The sequence below is a fragment of the Chionomys nivalis genome, chromosome 13 (assembly GCF_950005125.1).
Source record: "Chionomys nivalis chromosome 13, mChiNiv1.1, whole genome shotgun sequence".
NCBI lineage: Eukaryota > Metazoa > Chordata > Mammalia > Rodentia > Cricetidae > Chionomys > Chionomys nivalis.
This window is the reverse complement of record NC_080098.1, coordinates 38,251,033-38,270,558: the sequence shown is the minus strand read 5'-3', so window position 1 is coordinate 38,270,558 and position 19,526 is coordinate 38,251,033. Positions and strand designations below refer to the sequence as shown.

General features: G+C 37.4%; 1 protein-coding gene across 1 annotated transcript in view; it reads left to right on the top strand.

Annotated features, from left to right (window-relative positions):
• Sugct (succinyl-CoA:glutarate-CoA transferase) overlaps window positions 1-19,526 on the top strand; it is a 704,072-nt gene that overhangs the window by 162,323 nt on the left and 522,223 nt on the right. The window contains exon 9 of the mRNA XM_057787829.1: window positions 4,698-4,793. Within this exon, the coding sequence (XP_057643812.1) occupies window positions 4,698-4,793 (96 nt within the window). The remainder of the gene's footprint in view (window positions 1-4,697; window positions 4,794-19,526) is intronic.

Below are 19,526 nucleotides of genomic sequence, written 5' to 3'. Positions count from 1 at the left end.
AACATTGTTAAAATTTTGGTATTCAAATCCACTGTGCAACTAAAAGTACACTAACTTCATGATTTTCCCCATATTCTGTCCCTAGGGGACTTGATTCAGAAGCTTAGGGGTGTGTTACAAGAATTCCAGTGTTCCTCTCTAGTGTAACAGTGATACATGCACAGCTATAACTATGTTTGGGAAGAACTAATCCAGTGCCTTTTAGTTTTGACATCTTATTGCCTTGTAATTGTAGAACAAGTACACCTTAGAAAGTATAGCAGAAATTAATTGTATTAAGGTACTCTATTCATTTAAAGCCAAGAAATATTTATTTGTTTAGGTAGAGAACATGGGGCTTGATAGAAAAGATGATGTTAAAATTGATGATTAAGACTGGGTAGAGAGGGATGAATGAATGAATGTTTGCTTAGATTTAGTGTAGCATAGTTATTGGTCAGAATATACAGAGTTGCAACAGGAGGAAAATGACCTGTTTTGATGCAATGAACGATAGTTCTAGTTTTCTTTTTGCTTTTATAGTTGATTTTCTCTTGTAGATGAAATATTCTATTCAGTTTGCTTGTTGGAAATGTAGCTTGTGGTCAGGTGGTGACAGGAATCACAAGGCTTCTTTGTGAAATAAAAGACTGCAACATTCCTCAAGCCTCTAGAGGCTGTGCCTTTTGTGATCCACTTAAGGTTAGTCCTCATTGGTCTTCGGGTTAGATAAAAAGACTATCAGGACCACTGTGTTATTTAAAATAATAGATTTACTGCAGAATTATTATTATTAAAACAAAGTTGACTTTTTTGTTTAGATGAAACCATATAAAAGCAACATTCTGAGTAAATTATATAGCGTCCACTTGATGAACTAATGAGCCTAAGTTTAGGGGATGAAAGTAATGATCTAATGCAATATTTAGAATGAGTGTTTAGTATGTAGTTATTAACCTAAAAGTCACATCCTGCATTCTTTTAATTTGTGAAAAATTTGTCACTAATTGCCCAAGAAACCTCTGATTTTTCATACAAAATCACCTCATAGCTGTTGACTTTCTCCCCCTTCTCCTGCCTTAAAATACAGCCCTATAAACAGCAGATTACTCTCAGATTTGTATGCCCTCTTTAAACATTGAACTGCTAAGTTTAGCCCCATTGCTCTTTTTTCAAAAATAGAATTCTTCCCCCAACCAACTTTGTCTTTGAGAAGCTACCAACAAATCATGGTTTTATTTTAATGACAACTGGTTTAAAATCTTATTTAACCTTTCTACCCACTGAGAACCTGGTGATTCTGAAACACTTTGGAGATTAATTACTGATGTATAGAGGAAATGGATATTATCTTCCATTTAGAAGTAGTTTGATAGGTAAGTTCTGGTCTTTAATTCAAATTTACTCCAAATAAGGCAGGGTTGGGCAAAGAAAAGTTAAAAATTGAAAGGGCTGGGCAAGTCAAGCCTGATCTTCATACTGAGTTCCAAGACATCTATGGTTATGTGTAGAGACCCTATCTCATAACACACACACACACACACACACACACACACACACACACATGCATGCACATAATTGAAAGAGAAAAATAAGATATCTAAGGAATAAGGTAGCCAGGTTGATGGTCAACCTTGAGTCTAGCCCTTAGGTATCTCATTTTAGGGTTGCAGTTTCACTTTGATCATTTCCCCATCTCCTGCCTCATACATCTTTGCTGATGCTGCTGTAGCAAGCATCTGTTGACTTTGAAATAAGAAAGAGATATAATAAACAAATAGTGATTAATTTCTGTGGTATTTACCTTTATGAATTTGAATTCTAACCCTGTAGTCTCATCAGTGTTTTAGGTAGTGACTTTCACTGGGATTTCCTTGAAAGAAAAAATACATAGGCCCTAAAAAGAGATCCATGAAAGAAGTATCTGTCTTACAGAACTCAGATGTCAGAAAATGTCCCCAAGGCCGGGCGGTGGTGGCGCACGCCTTTAATCCCAGCAATCGGGAGGCAGGCGGATCTCTGGGAGTTCGAGGTCAGCCTGGTCTACAAGAGCTAGTTCCTGGACGGGTACCAAAGCTACAGAGAAACCCTGTCTCGAAACCAAAAAAAAAAAAAAAGAAAAAAGAAAAAAAAATGTCCCCAAAATTCAGGAAGAGGCATCATGAGAAAATAACTTCTATTTTATCTCTTTTGTCTTATCATTTAACAGCTTAAAGGAATAGTAGGGTTAGAAGTACAGTTGTTAATTGAAAACTTCGAGATCATTTACTAATTTGCAGTTTGTGTTTATATTGTCTGTGGGTTACATCATATGTTTCATCCCAAGCACTTGGGATATTGTCTGTCTATATATTAGGGCTTTAAATATTTTATTTGATTTTGAAATACTTTAAAACCCATAAGTTTAGCTAAAATGATTATAACCTTATAGAGAAAATATTTGGAGGTCAAAGAGGTTAAATTAGATGTCAAAGTCATATACCTACTTGCAAGTTGGAAAAACTTAGAAACCATGACTCTGGAATTCCCTTCCAGGGCATTTTTCACGACAAAATGTTCTTTTGATTTTGCATTTTGAAAGACACAGAAGTGGTCTGTGAAATGATCATTAGCACTAGGCAGTCCAAGCAGCCCTGGAGTGTTTCATGGTTCAAATGCCCAATACCAGATGGAAGTCCAGAAGTGAATGACTCAGAATTTATTACTTTGCCACCTGGGTAGTACAGCCAAACCAGCTGCCACAAGGCAGTTCCAATTTCAGCAGAGCAGTAAATGAACACAAAAACGAGAGTCAGTCTCCAAAATAGAGGAAAATGGTTGATAAAACAGCAAGATGCACTCAGCATGTTTCCTATTGATATCTCTTGTAAGAGGTACACTTTCCATGCCAGGCACAGGGCAAGCAATGGTTAAGGCACTTTGCCCTGAAAAATCAATACCTGAGTTGTTCCAGAAACTTCTAGAAGTTTGGGGTGTGTTTGAATTACAGGCTCAGTAGGTTCCCCATCACAACTGATGATCTAGAAAAGGAAAATTAAGCTTAATGTCGAAGCTATGTCATGAAACCAGATATTTTCTTGTAAATTATGAAATCCCTTTCATAGTCCTGATCTCTGAGGTCTACATATCTAGGGATCTTGAGATACCTATAGATAGGCATAGAAATCCTGCCATTATCCCCATTTCCTTATGCAGACTTGAAAGTTTACAGGTTGTGCCTATGATTCCAGTATACAGCAGGAGAATTGCTGCAAGTTTGGTGCTAGCCTGGCCTATAAAGTTTGTTCCTGGATACTGGGTTTCATATGACCCCTAAATAGATCTATGGTGCTCAAAACAAAATGAGCCTAATAATGAAGGCATGTGGATCAGACCAAGTTGAGAGAGAGAAAGTAAATTTTGCTTAAAATAGGAAAGTTTGATCATTTTTATTTCATTTAACTTTCTTTTTATTTATTCGTTGTGTCTTTCACATCATGCATCTCGATCCCATTCATTTCCTATCTCTGCATCTCTCTCCTCTGCCCTTGCAGCCTCCCTGCCCCCGCCCCCCCCAAAAAAGAAAAGAAATAAAAAGGACGAGGGAATCTCATCATGGAAGCTGCAGTGTGACATAATAAGTCATACAGTAAACACCTTTATCCATATATTGTTACTTGCAAGTGTTCATTGCGAAGACTCATTGTACTGGTTCAGGCGTCTGGTTTCTGCTGTGCTATCTATATCGAGCGTCCACTGGAAATCCTCGTGGTTATCCTGATGTTGCCCTGTGTTGTGGAGATTCTGCAGCTTTGGGCCTGCAGGATTGGTCCCTTTATGTGCTTCAGCAGATCACAAGTGGGGTGGGCCAATCCTGGTTCTGGGCCTTGGTAGTTTCAGGATTGGTCAGTCTGCCAGCTCTTCCTTGTCCTCACCACCAGGGTGAGCTCTCCTGCATTGCCCTGGCTATGAGCAAGGGGCGGGTCCAGTTTTCCTGATTTCATCTTCTCAGGACCAAATCTCCCACCTCTACACCTTCAGGGCCAGCTCTACTGTATTGTCCAGGCGTGGCAATTGGGGCCGCTCTCCCAAGAGCTGCAGCAGACGAGGAGCAGGGCTAGCTCATCCAGTTTTATGACCTCGGGGCCAGCTTTCCCACCTGCTTCAGTCATTGACGGGTGATGGAGGGGAAGGAAAACTTAATGAATTTTAAAAAATCTTGTTTTTCCATGTCAAAAAATGCTTGGGCATTTTTTTCAAAACGCAACTAAATTGCCTGAAGAATCTTGGCATTATTTCTCTTTATATTATGAAAAGCTCAGAAGACTGTAGCTCCTTGCTTTGGTTCACCAGCCTTAGTGATGATGCAGGATGTTTAGTGTTATCATGACGAAAAGAGTAAGGTCATAGCCAGAGAGGGGAGTTCATATACTAGTGACTAACATATCCTGTTGTGCCTTTTTTTCCCACCCAAATCTAGATCAAAATGCCTATGGCTTTGTTGACATCTGTCTTCAGAAGGCCTTTTCAGGGGATGAATTTCTTTGTGTTTATATTTGTGTTTATATTTCTATACTGATTATCATTTGTTTGAAGAGAATACACACATGTATATGTTCTCACTGAATTTGGGTCTTTCCCCCTCTATGATGACAGGAAACAAAGTGGCTTTATAGTATAACAATTTCTTAATTGTTACAGGCAAACTAACTCCTTTTCCTCCTATTTTATTCTGGCAGGTGGCATGTTTGACCCAAGTAGGTGCTAATTATCTTATTGGCCAAAAGGAAGCAAAACGCTGGGGCACAGCTCATGGCAGCATTGTTCCTTATCAGGTATGACTTAGCCTTTGTTATTATAAACTGCAGGTCTGTACAATTTGACTCTGGGAATATTTTTTTTTAACAAGTCCTTCAGGGTTCTTCTATAAGGCATCTCTCACTTATTATAGCAAGGTTCTGTTGTTCTTTTAATTTTTATTGTATTTCTTCACTAGAAGATTTGTGACAGAACCCTTAAGTGGATCAAAGGAACAAACAGAAAGGGAATTACTTTGGAGCTCATAATATGATGGTTTCTTAATTTTTTCTTTTTTCCCCCTCTTTCACCCAAGACCTTTTGTTACGCTATTTACTGTAGCTACTTTTAAAAGTATAGTGTGTTATCATGCTAGTTGTAAAACAAATGTTACCTTTTCCATCTGACAACAATATTCTCACAGGGTTAGAGTCAAGTGAAAATCTGTGTGTGATGGATCTTCATCCTTGGAGAAAAACAGATGGTTTGAACTGCTGTTCTTTATTAAGTGTCTAAACTTAACCTCAGAATTTCTGGACTTTGATTAGTGCAGGTGAATATGGAAGAAACCGTGATCCTTCAGAAATGACGAAAACTCCACTACTTTTTCCAAGCCACCAGCTTTAGCCTAGCCTAGCTGCTTATTTCTTTGCATTTCCTTTTATTTGTCAGACTTTTCGTATTACGTCATGACGTTCTTTCTCATCACTCTTCTCATATCCGGTAGAAATGTAGGCAGTGTACCCTGGAAGTATCTGCTCAATAAAGGAGTGGATTTTGCTCTAGCTATTTCAACATGCATATTCTTGACAAGAAGCAGAAAACTCAGAATTTTTGTTGTTGTTGTTGTTGGGAAAGCCACCAGCACTTCCAGTCATCCTTCCAATGTTAAGAGATTATTCCCTTGGGTAGGTCTAGTTTTATTTCCATTTATTTTAAATCCAAATTTGAGGAAAACAATCCAGCGTGAACCCAGTATGCTTCCCTTTCTTGTTCTGTTTTTGACTGTGCTAATATTTCCTGGTATAAATGCTCTTCTCAAGCTGAGTTACCTTCTGGGATAATATTAAGTTTGGAGGATTTCTCCTTGTTTTTAGTTTTTTTTTTCCTCACTAGTGGATTCTTGACCTCTTTAGGGACATTTGCTTCCCTAACTAAGATTTTCTAGTGGCTGGCTCTAGACATCAAGCTAGACTTTCTTACCTTGATTCATAAAAGTCATTGTACTTTTGAACTAATTAGAAATAATCAGGTTCATCATTCTTACTTTTTAGATTAAAAAAAGATCTCACACCTAGATTGAATGGAGAGTTTCCGTCAGTGGCCTCTTGGTTCTGTGCTTATGTATTTTCAGGTATTCTGCCAATGACAACAGTGTGCTGTGGTTTCAGGTCTCTTCAACTCTTTTCACTGTTTCTTCTCATGCAGTTTGCTACTAGATCAGGGTATGGTTAAGTGATTCATCATTATGATTGATGATGAAAATTCTTGAAGGAGTTTTAGCAAAGCACAATGTTAGAATTTGCGTGAATTCATCTCAAATAATGGAAATCCAGGCTTCAGTCTTTGATGTATATGGAGAAAGCAGCATTTCTGAGTTGGATAAGTTTGTAGGATAATTCTAAGTCACATTACAAAATATAAAAGTTTTTTCATTTTCTTTTGGGAAAAATAGAATATTCATTTTAATAGCTTGCTGTAAACCTTAGCGATCTCTCCTGGGCACCCATACCTAGAATTTTGGCATCCCAAATAAGCTCTTAATTATTTTACTGTGAGGAGAAAAGGAATTCAGAATCTTTGGTCTTTATGTTAGAAGGTTAAGTGTATAAAAGACTTGTGTAACTGCATGTGTGTTATGTGTTTTGTGCGCTTGTGTGATTTTCTTCAAGGATAGAGATGCGCTTCATGGTTGGGTCATCTTAGCCATATTAAATGGATAGAGGGCTATTTGATCACTGTTGATTGTAAGAAATGAGATCTACTTTCTTTAGGAGCATAGAATTAATCTGCTTCCTCTTGTAGAGAACTGGTTCAGTGCAATAATTTAAGATTAAATACAAATTCAACTTGATTGAAACTAATATAACAAGGTGGGTCCTAGATATTCTTCAAGATTCTTGTCTATTCACAATTTTTGAATAGACCTGAAGAATATTTTCATGAGTAAATTTCAAAGTAATTATAATTAGTTTCCTATGATAATTATAGTTTTGCTTCTAATTTGCCTCTTATTGTCTGAGTTTTTAGCCCAGTGTCTATAATAAAGACCCTGATAATTTTGGGAGGTTGTTAAGGCTCTCAGCTTGCTTTCATTCAATCATTGAACTTCATTTAGATAATCATAGACCTTGAATACATAGAATATATGTTTTTGAGAAACAGCGATTCCTCATTATATGTTATTTTATAAGCATGTAATTCTTAATTTCTCATATCAGTTATCCATTGGTGTACTTTTGTTCTTAATTATTTGACTGCTAGCTTTTATTTTTTGTATGTTTTTTGAGACAGAGACTTGCTCTGTAGCCCAGTTAGGACTTGAACTTTTGTTTTTCTTACCTTAGCCTTCTGCCTAGTAGGGTTCAGGTATGTGATACCATACTCAGTTTGCTGGCAAATTTTTAAAACTCAAGTTAAATAAAAGTAGAAACTATAGATAGATATTTTTGTTTCTGTTAAGAAATATTTAGTTATGAAATTTACAGGTAAATGGACAGAACTAAAAATAACTATTTAGACTTATGTAACCTAGACTTGGAAAGACAAACACTATATGATTTTTCTCTTATGCGGGTGTTCGCTTTTAAGCTTTACATATGTGTGTTTCATTTAGAATACACATAGAGGTTAAGTAACTAATAAGCGACCATTTGGGAGGAAGGTATAGTTCAAGGAAGGAGAAATAATATAAAAGTTATAATGGGAAAGGCAGGGAATAGAACAGGAAAGGATAAATGTGGAATGGGAGGGCGGAGTACGGGAAGGAATACTGGGAGGATACCTAACACTTTTGAAAAAGTCATATGTAAACTAATACCGTAGAGTTTCCTAACACACACACACACACACACACACACACACACGGGGGGGGGGATATTAAATATATATTACCAAATAAAACCCACATGGACTACTTCTTTTGAATTGTTGGGTCAGTGGTGTCATATAAATCCCCCACAATATGACAGGGTATTGCCAATTCTATTGTATGCCCACCACAACTTTAAGATCCTGTAACAGAAGCCATTACATATTTGAGTCAAAGAACCCTGGCTGGAGAAAAATCTAGCTGGTACCCAACTGGCCGCTTCAGACCTATTGACTAGCACTCATACTGCTGGAGGGTGCTTATATATGCTATATATCAGTCTTACCCGGCTCTGAATCCTGTGAGCTACAATAATGACATGGCTGATAAGATATGCTCACTGGTGTAACAGTGCCACAAATGTTTGGGAGTTGATAGTGACACCATTGTTCCCGTGTTTAACTGAAAAATGTTAGTACTGATTAAATGTAGTATTGTATCTATTCCATGCCTGAATTCAAGCAATAAATATGACCAGTAAAAATACGAGCATGCTGAGTGTTTACCTTCCAGTTTGTGGCCATCTCTTGCAGGTGGTCACCAACGTAACCTGCAGATTCTGTTACAGTCACCTATGCTTTGTTTTATTCTTTATCCTCTATGTCACAAAACCTTTCCAAAGAGTTTTGCATGGTATTTTCTGGAAGGAAGTGGTGCACCAACCATCTCTTCTAAGATAGCTCTTATGCTTCACATTCAAAAAGCTTGAATAGTGTGAGGACCTTGGGCAGCTACAGGTGTTCAGGAGTGGAATAGCGTGGACAGTGGACTTGTATGCTTCTTTCACACTCCTTGAGCCCTTCAGGTAAAAAATCTTCAAAGAGATTTTTTTATTTAAATGACCTGATCAATCACATCACGATTTTTTCTAGACTTTTCTTCTGAAGAAGCTTCTAACTCAAGAGATAGAAGAAAACAGTTACTTGCATGATTAAATGAAATACTGTCCTCTTTACCTCAGTTTGGGTTTATTCAACCAAGGACTAGAGCAGGAAGCTGTGCTTTGTTATTTTTCACAGAGTCATTATGCTGTGTATTTAATTTGGCCCAGGCAGAGGAACAGACAGGCAGTAAATTCCAAGTGTGAGGAGACGCAGCACTTTGTTATCATTCCTTAGAAAATGTCCAAGTGCTATTAAATCATGCAGATTAGGTAACATTGAGAATATTTAGCTCACATTAAGAAGTCCTCTTAAATGTCAAAATTTAAACAATACACATCTGTCTCTTTTTATGTGCGGCTTTGTTTTTAAATCACAGTCACACTAAGGCACTCAGTAAAGTGTGAAGATAGAGTTTGAACAGGCGTGCAACTGCGCTGAATACTTAGCTTAGTTGATGAAATGGTAGTAACTCGTAGAGTAATGACCATCTGGATGCCCTTTTTTCATTTATTAAAAGGACATCAAGAGGTGTTAAATAAAATTGCTTTGTCTTAGCCTAGATTAGAATCATGGCTTTAAAATTCCAAAATTCATTTATTGTCATATATATCCAAATTAGAAGTTCCTAAAGTCCTAGGTGCAGCAGAAGTTAGATATTTGTTTCTTTTTGTTAGATAGAGAACAAATTCTTCCTTTTCATTGTGTGTTTGAAAGATAATGTATTTATTACGATTCCAGAAAACAGAAAGCATAGTACATGTCCTGGCTATGGAAGTATATTTGAACTCTAAGGTATGGAATGGTATAAATTTTCCTGTATGATAATTTCAACTCCCTGCTTTTATTGACCTTGGAGGGTCAAGTAAATAACCATTTCAGTTTTGCAAGTGACAGGCACTAAGAGACAGTTAACAGGTACAACCCAGAGGGCTTGAAGTTTGGAGTTAGACCTGGAAGAATTAAATGAGGCAGTGTGGGCTGGGTATCTCACCTGACTCCAATAAGGTCTCAAAAAATGTAGCTCCAATATCTGCAGGTGAGTTATCATTATAACTTTGTGAATAGTTTCTGTGAAAGTCTAAAATAGTACCTAAGAAAATACCCAAGGCAATTTATGGTTGAAATAAAGGTACATGGATAAAAATTTAACGTTCATGAAATTTGTAGTTTAGTTCATTTTTAAATCTTAAGTAAAGATTAAATAGAAGGGAGGAAACATGATGTGGTATATTTTTCTATCTCAAAAATTTTTCCTGTCACTTCTACAGAAATTGTATTATTGAGATATTGCTCAGCTGTAGCAATATTAAAAGAATTGTTTGAAATGAGGAGGATAATATATAGCGGTTGAGTAATTAAAGGAAGTGAGGATTTAGCTTAACGAATCATTAATAAAGATACAATACAAACCCTCAGTCAACCAAATGGAAAAGGACAATATGATTTTCAGGAGTAATCTCTGACAAGGATGGGAACCTCTCTACAGATATATGAACTTGTTATTGAGAGTACTCAGATGGGCAGCTCTCCCTCAGCCGAGAGAAGGCTGAAGAGATGGCTCAGTGGTTATGAGTACTTAATGCTTTCACAGAGGCCTGGAGTTCAGTTCCCAGCATTCCTGACAGGTGACTGTGACTCCAGTTCTGTGGGATCTGGTGCACTCTTCCAGCCTCCTCAGGCATCCGTACACATTTAGCATACACTCACACAAACACATATATGCATAAAAATCTTTTAAAATGTGAAATACTCTGTCAAATACATATTTTTGTAATAATTATTCATTAAAATTTTATTATTAAAAATAAAGGCAAAAGGAAACTGAGCATCAATAATAAATGAAAAAAGAAACTAGTTGATGAAGGTAGTGATACTTGCGTGTTAACATTACTTCTGTTAAGATCATACTAAAGCAGGGGAAACTTCTGTTCTGCTGTGGACAGTCATTCAGCATCCAGAAGATCTGAAAAATCTAATGGCTTATGCCACTGATAACCTTTAAATTCTCTGATGATCAATAAGTCCACACTTCTGGTAATTTATCTCTTTTTATTAATAATTTTTCTTGCAAATGTTTTCCTGATAGTGTAAGTGAAAATTCATTTCACTTTTTCATTTGACATAAACTTCCACATAAATTCAAACATACAACCTGTTCTAGTTTGAATGAGATGTGTCTCCCATAGGCTCTTGAAGTTGAATCCTTGGTCCTCTGCTGGTGGTTCTGTTTGAGGGAACTAAGGAACCTTTAAGAAGTGGATCCTTGCTGGAGGAAGGATGTACCTGGGAGTGGGCTTTGGTGGTTTATCATAGCCTTTCCCCGCTTCCTGCTCTGACTCTGTTTCCGGTGAGTCGATGAAACACAATCAGCTACCTTCGTGTTCCTGCTCCCATCCCATGCACCCTTGCTATGGTGGACTCTATCCCTCTGGAAATGTAAGCCAAAAGAAAGCATTTTACTTTTTACTTTAAAAATGAGTTACTGGGTCATAGCAAATGTATTAGATTGTGTTTCATTTAACTATGTTTTTGCTTTTGTAATGTTGGGAATTGATTCAAGGGCTTCATGTATATGGAGTGTGTGCTGTAGCATTGAGTTATATGGTTTGCAGAGTGCGTGACGGACGTACCACTGAATCATATCCCTAACATTGTATTTCAGAAATTTCCGCAAATTTTAAACTAATTAACAATGACAATTTAGAGTTTAAATTTCATTTTCTGGTAAATTAAAGTGCTAATTTTGTGACCTCTCGCTCCTTCTTTCTAAAGGTTGGGCCAGGTAACTTTCACGTGTTTACTTCAAAGCCTCTGAATGCCTCAATTCACATTAATTTGAGATTCTTGTTAGAGCAAAATGAAGCCTTCTTTGAAGGCCCTGGTTACTTTGAAATAAATTGGCAAGGATTTGCCACAATTCTAAGAAAATAGGTCATTGGGCAGTCCAAGAGGCAGATAAAATTAGGAAAGATGTGCCAGCTACTGGCATAATAGCTGCCACTCTGCTTCTCCTAAGAAAAGGCTTAACTTTCTTCGATTTAAAACAAAATTCCCGAACTTCAGATAATTCTGATGCTCAAGGATAATGTAGTATGATGGTTAAAGAAGCATTTTGATTTTTGAAAAATCACAACGTCCCCCATTTAACAACTGCAGCATTTAAAACCTGCTTCAGTGAGAGGCAAAGAATAAGAGGCCCAAGGAAAGGCGAGGAGTTAGAGAACATTTGGAGGTCTTTCAGAACTTCATCTGCCTCTCTTGCATTCTCAAGGCACATGAAGAACCGATAACATTATTTCCTGTGTGAAGAAATTTGATAAAGACTATTAAAAAGAACCAAATGTCATTTTGAATAAGGAAGAATGTTTAAATAGCCTTTACAGTCAGTAGCTAGTTAGTAAGAATCATCACAACTGTGAGAGGTAATGGCAAGGAGTGATTTCTATGCTCCAGTCCTTAGATGCTTTATCCATATTAATTTACTCATAAAATGGCCACACAAATTCATCCTGATATTATATTAATACTTATATTACAATATGTTTCTCACCTTCCAACAAGGAATCAGAGAAAAAGAGAGTTTAGGTAACTTAGTCACTCACAATTGTGAGTTTTAACTGGGCCTCTAACTTGGGCAGGAAGACTTGAGTCTATAGCATGTTGTGACAGATGACACAATTTATATGTTTAGTTCCATTTTCTGTCTTTTATTAAAAAATATTTTAAAGATTTATTTATTTACTATGTATACAGTATTCTGCCTGCATGTATGCCTGTAGGCTTGAAGAGGGCACCAGATCTCATTACAGATGGTTGTGAGCCATCATGTGGTTGCTGGGAATTGAACTCAGGACCTCTGGAAGAGCAGTCAGTGCTCTTAACCTCTGAGCCATCTCTCCAGCCCCCTCATTTTCTGTCTTAATCTAACCTTTCTTGAAGAAAAGAATAAAGCATTTTCCTCTTCATAATGCATAATGCAAGGCTGCCAAGAGCAATCGAAGAGGAATAAGCATGTCAGTTGTTTATTCCTTATAGGGTCCTTCATTATGACTGGAAAAAATTTCCTTCAGGAAGTCAAGTTTTACATCTTCTGAGTAAATCTTTTGATTGCATATGCTATAATTGGATCAGAATAGTAATTAGGTCAAGTTGTGATGAAACAGTTGTATCTCTTTCCATCAATTTAATGAGAACACCGTCTTTGAGCAACATGTGAGATTGGAGTGGTTTGGGCTATTGTATGACCCACAGGGTCTGGTTTTCAAATGGCATTTTCATGCACTTGTAGGTTAAGGACAGGAGTTGGAGACAGAAGGAGTGTTTGGGACAGGGAGGATAACCTGGGGAGAAACCAAGTAGACACATCTCTAAAAATTCCAACTTCATCTCAAAGGGAGAAGTTCTATTTTTTTCTAGTTTTGTTAGTTTGAAATAGAGTTTCCACTGCTTGAAATGAATTGTTTGTCCCAGGCGAATAATTTTGTACCAAAGGATGAGATGGGGCTAGAAAGTGGGTTTTGTGCATGTTTGCCTGTTTTAGAGACGAGAGACTGGGCTCCTTCCTTGTTGGAAGTTAGTTGTGGGTTGTAGGCCAGTAGAGCTAGGAACAAAGGGAAGAGTTTGGCGCAGAGGGGTCTTTGATAGGAGTCCTGTGTGGCCTGCTGGACGGGGAAGGAGAGATTCACTGTTAAGAAACTAGGCTGGTAATTCTATGTAAAGATTAAGGCTCTTTAGAAGAAAATCATGCAGGACTGGATTCAGGCAGCAGCTGGCCTTGCTGTCGACATGTATCCTGCTCTGTTATCAAAGGCAATCCCAGCAAATCGTGATGAAACTCCGAGTAGGCTTGCTTCTCAGAGAAATCACTCTGGTGAATCCTGTTCAAGTAGCTGAGTTTTGAAATAAGTACGAATTACTGTTATAATTCAGTTGGTCTGGATGTATAGTATAGTTCAGTGGCAGGACGTTTGCCTGTTTGTCCACAGCCTCAAGTCCTGTTCCCCAGTATTGTAAAACAAAAGCCTGGGAGGGGTGAGTGTTTACAATGAAAGGGAACACATAATGTATTGAAGCGAATATTTATTGAAGACCTGAACAGATAGGGGGAGTAAATATGCTTCTGAGTGGGGCTAATGAAGGAGGAGCACTGACAAAATCATATTAAGAATTTCTTTGTTCTTTCTTCTCTTCTGAGGGTAGGAGTAGTAAATGAGAGATCTCTTGGGACCTGACTCCCAAGAGAGGTCTAGAAGTGCCTGCATGGGTATCAGCTACATGTTTGTTAGATGTGTCAGGTTCTGGTTCACTCTGTGAATAGAGATGATTCCTTTTCCTTTTATTTTTTAAACTTATTTATTGACTCTTTAGGGGTTCCACATCATACATCCCAATTTTGTTCGAGCCTTGCTCGAAAAGTACGTTTGAATCCCCCTTTTGTCATTTTAGAAAGAGTCCACTAGATGTCACTCTTGTAACCTTGTTATGGGGATCATATTTTTCAGTGGGGCCTTGCATGAATCCCTAACCAAGATCTTATTATTAAATGATTTCCATCCCACCCCAAGGGCTACTGATATACACACTGATTATTTAAGGTAAAATTACGTTTTTATTTTGATTCAAAGTATTAGGAAGGATTCCTGGAAACAATTTTCATTTTGTTGAATTAGCACTCCTGTTCACTGTCTTTCCTGCCTGAACCCCCACCCCATTGCAGGAGCTGATTTGTCATTATATAACCTTAGCATGGGATATGCTGTCAATTCTCTGACTAGATCTCTGAGAGTCCACCACCCTGGGCTCCCGATTATAGCAACACACACTAACACACAACCTTGATCTCTGTGGAAATTATTGAGAGCAGAAAGGAATGAAGGCTGAATTGTGGAATTAGCATCCACTTGGAATGTGATTGCTAGAAGTGCCAGGCTTTCTCAGTTCTTGGAGTGTCTTTAGGGTAGTTTTATAAAGAAGATTAAGTCTTCTCAGGAAAAAAATATTGTCCAACTGTAATCTTGTATGCAGTTAGCCTCAGCTATGAAATGAATATAAGAACATTTGCAGGTACAGTAAGATCCTAAGGGAGATTATATACTTTGAGATATGTACCATGTCATTATGAAAGGCCCTATTAACAGCTGGTTAGGTCTGTATGTTAGGGAATATGATTGGACAGATTAAAGACCATTCTTTAGAAAAGGTCACCCTGAGAAAAGTTAGTTTCTTGAAATAAATAAACTGCTTACCCAGTTCTTCCTCTTGGTCTGATGTGGGTTTTCACCTGTTGCAACAAATGTAGCAGAAAAAGGAGTAGAGCGACAGGTGTGTGTATATCTGACTGTGTTTCCTGAGCACGTGTATTTCCTCTTTTGGAAGGAGGAGACCTGATTTGTAACAGGCATTGCTAAATAAATGAAAATGTTTAATTAATTTCAGTCAAGAAAAAATACTCTTATTCACACAAAAGCGATATAACCTTATCTTTTTTTTTTTTTTTTTTTTTTTTTTTAAAATATTTATTTATTTATTTATTTATTTATTTATTTATTTATTTATTATGTATACAATATTCTTTCTGTTTGTATGCCTGAAGGCCGGAAGAGGGCACCAGGCCTCATTACAGATGGTTGTGAGCCACCATGTGGTTGCTGGGAATTGAACTCAGGACCTTTGGAAGAGCAGGCAATGCTCTTAACCGCTGAGCCATCTCTCCAGCCCCGATATAACCTTATCTTAAGTGCCCTTATATACTGTTGAAAAAGCAGCTGAGATGTTGTCTTCAAAGTGTACCCTTCCCATGTCTTTTATTATGATTTGATTGCCACTGGGAGAAAAATTAATTTTACAGTATTTTGCCTAAATAATTTTTATATTTTCAAAACAGTACTTAGGAACACACTCCTAAAATGCTCATTCCTATTTCATAACTTTTACTTTTACTTGTGCATTGATAGGGTTTTAGTTGACAATCTCTTTACTGTTGAATTTTCCCCATCCTTCCCTCTTATTTGTCACTACTGAGACTCAGAGTTGTCAGGGATAGCATCATATATAGATGTACTGTTTGGCTTGGAGCAGGGGCTTGGAATTAATCCTTGGAAGCACGGCTTGGTTTTGCGGAAGATATTCATTCATTAATAATGGTAACACTATCTGCCTCAAGGGATGTGGTGAAGAATTGGCACATCAGTGTGTCGAATTTCGGTGGCACAGTGTCTGACAGCTACCGTGTGCTTAGTATGTAGTAGTTGTTAAAAAATTACTGTATCCATTCCAGCCACAGACCTGTGCTTATCTGCATTTTACAGCTGTTACAGCAGTCCAGGAGCTGTGACAGAAGCCCCCTTTCTAACAGTGTATTTACCAAAAGAGCTCCTTATTATGCAAAAGGCTTCTTTTCTCCAGCCTGGGGAATATGAGGAGAAATGGTGGCAGTAGGAACAGAGAAGCAAAACTGCAGAGTGGTAGGGATAAAATCCATGCTAGAACAGCAGGGAGAGAATTTCTCTTTTCAACTCAAATCTGGAATGAAAATTTGCTTCTGTCTTTGAAATGGTGACACAACTCAATAGAACAGCACAGTTAGCATTGTCAGCACATTACATCACAGGCCAGTCCATAGGATTGCCAGTACTATACCACAGGCTAGCCCATAGGATTGTCAGTACTATATCACAGGCTAGCCCTTAAGCCCAATAACCAGTTTTAGAGATTGTTTTTTAAAGAGGAATACATTGTGAAATACAAATTTCACTATCCTGGTTGACGTTTTGCAGCATGATTTCCTGATTTCTTGTTTCTTTATTATTTTTAATGTGTTAGGATGTCCCCCACCCCTTTTTAAGTTCAAGAAGGACTTCTAGGCTTTTGGTGGTCATAATTCATATCTTGAGGTCATTGGGATATTGCTTGGGTAGCAGCTTTTCATCCTCAGAAAGCTACCATGAGGCAATCTGAAAAAAAAAAACAGTACCAAAAATTTTGCATTTCTACCATGAACAACACTGTGGATTTACTGGACAATATCTTTTGATTATTCATGATGGAGACTGAAGCAGAATAAGTTGTGTTCATCTGCTGTTTAAAATGGAAGAGGACAGAGAGTGTTTCAAAAATGAGCATTATAAATTAGAAAAATAAACTAATTTTCTTTCTTGCTAGAGTTTTGAACTACTTACTGTATTTCTTTTTGCTTTTTTATGTGGTTAATATTAATGTGTACATTTGGCAATTGGTTAAAATGCATCTCATAAAATCTTAAAAGAGGGGGAAATCATTCTTTTTCTCCACTATGTCATTATTGTTTCCATTGTAGGAGTCAAATTAGTTAAGTTCAGTTCTAGTTCAAAGAAATGGGGGGAGGATTAGGGAACAAGACTTATAATGGTGTTACTGTGTAGATTGCAAAAAGAATCTGAGGTTTGTTCAGCAAATATAATGGTGCATTGAGGTGTTGTGTTAATGTGGGGGGCCAGAAAATGAGTTCAGTGTTTAGTGACTTGGTTAAGTGGCAGCTTAGGGTTTAACCTAAAAATTGGGAGAAAGTTGATAAGTGCAGAGGAAGCATGGGACTCAATTTGATCCAGACCTTTCTAGAGCTATGATGGTGGGCTGTGGAGAGAGAAGGGAAAGAAAGATTCAGTGGTATGAAGATGTCATGGTGATGACAGCAAGCCCATCTGTCTAGTCAGAAAATCTATAGTTTTGTAAAAAGTAAAAACTTCAATACTCACCGTCATGTAAAAATGTGGAATCATAAAAAGAATAGCAAGCAAGGGTTCTCTTTCCACCTTTCATTCATAAAATTTTTAGTATGAATAAACTAATAGAAACAAATGTTTCTTATACTTATGGGTGAGGGAATCTAAAGGAAATTCAATGAGGGGGACAGGATGGAATTAAAACATTTTGAACAGAGAAGTGATGAAAGTAGAATACGTACAATAAAAAGTGAACAAGAATGTAGAAAATAATGATAGGATAGTAGTTTCTCTGTGCATAAGACACCCATGCTCAGGAATAGTGTGTCTTATGTAGCGACAGTGGAGACAAGGGGCATTTTGGGCGTTTTCTTTTCACCAAACTTTATTTGAGAAGCAGATTCAAGATATGGAATCCTTTCACTGAAAAGTGTACACACCCATATGTGTTCATCATCTTACCTGTGATTTTCAGAAGCTTTTAAAATCTCTTGGATCTGAGGCCCTTTGTCTACCTGAATATGATAAAGACAAGTAATTATAGAAAGAGCATTGGAAAATTAGACAAATCCACACTATGAGGGAAGCCATAGCCGACAACCAATAGATCTCCCACAGGTATTAGTTTCATAAATTGATTAGTTGTAGAATCAGGAAAGTAGTGGAATTATTTGGGTTTTATTTCAAGACCAGATAGAGATTGATACACAAAACAACCTGTGATTGCTGTAACAATGCTCACAACTCACTCACATTCAACCTTCTGAGCAGGAACAAAAGCTGAGAAAAGGTCCCATCATATCATCTCTCCATTTTAATGAATGAGACCATGATCAAATTAATGAGAGCTTCATGTTCAAATTGATAGCATTTAACAAAGTTTATACCTTGTAGGAAATCTGGAAAAACTTTAAGTACATTTATGGAAGGACATGAAAATATGCCACATATCAAAGAGTAGGAGCTCACAGAGAAACTTTTGCACCCATTTTACAAAGTAAAAGAAGCCAAAGTAGTGGGAAAAATGGGCAAAAGACTGTTCAGGTGAGAAAAGGAAGGCCCCCAAGTGTGGCAGGTCAGGTGTAAATAAGAATCTACTCTGGCTATAAAGGAATTCAAGAAACAGCACAAAAGGCCTGAAATCCAGAAATAAAAGCTGTTTTATCCATGAAAGGCAGAAGGTCAACGGGAAAATCAATGGACCTGCTTGATCATGGCGCTCACGGGAAGAAAGAGGATCTGGAGACTCAATGAATGCTTCACTTTGGTCTTTGTTGAAATGCAGAAATCTCCACTGTTATCATGTCTTTTGAAGCAAAGGGGTAAGATATGTAGTATCAGATCAAATGGTTGTAAGAGAACAGGATGTTCTGCCTTATTGAAATTGTGGAGATAAGTAAATTGCTGAAGCTTTATGACATCCATCACACACGTCTGAAGAAACTCAACAGAAGACCGAAGTGTGGAAACAAACTATTCAATTGCTGTTCATTCTACTCTGGCTTGTGATCTCCTAAAGCCTTCTGAGGTGGTCCCACAATCTGTGCACTGTTGAATCTGCTTCATGCTGATGGATCCCAAAAGTTTCAGGATCACAGGGCACTTAGTATAATGGATTCAGAAAAGCATTCTGTTTTCTATAATATCCTGGAGCTGTTTGAAAGGGTAAATAAATAAGGACCAGGAAAAAAACCCATATATCATTTGTTTAGGCTTTTAAAGAGCTAGTTAGAAAGTTTTACAAGAAAGCTATTCCAAATAGTCATTGTGGTTTAAGAAGAATATTTTGCCACCCATAGGTATTATAGAGGGGCAAGAAAGAATGTTTCAGCCTGCTGTTGTTACAGATGTGCAAACATAGCCTGCAAACATGGATTTTGCTGGACTTCTCAGCAAAAGTTTATACACATTTATAGATACCCCGGAAGAGCAATTACGTGGTGAAGTTTCCAAGGTCGTAAGACCAAGCTCTTCTGGCTAAAGAAATTCTAAATCAACAGGAATAAACTTCTAAAAGTTTATATAAGGAAAGAGTAAAGTGATAGAGAAATACTCTCCATTTCAGAAAAAAAAAATCAGATTAAACTTGTAAAAGTG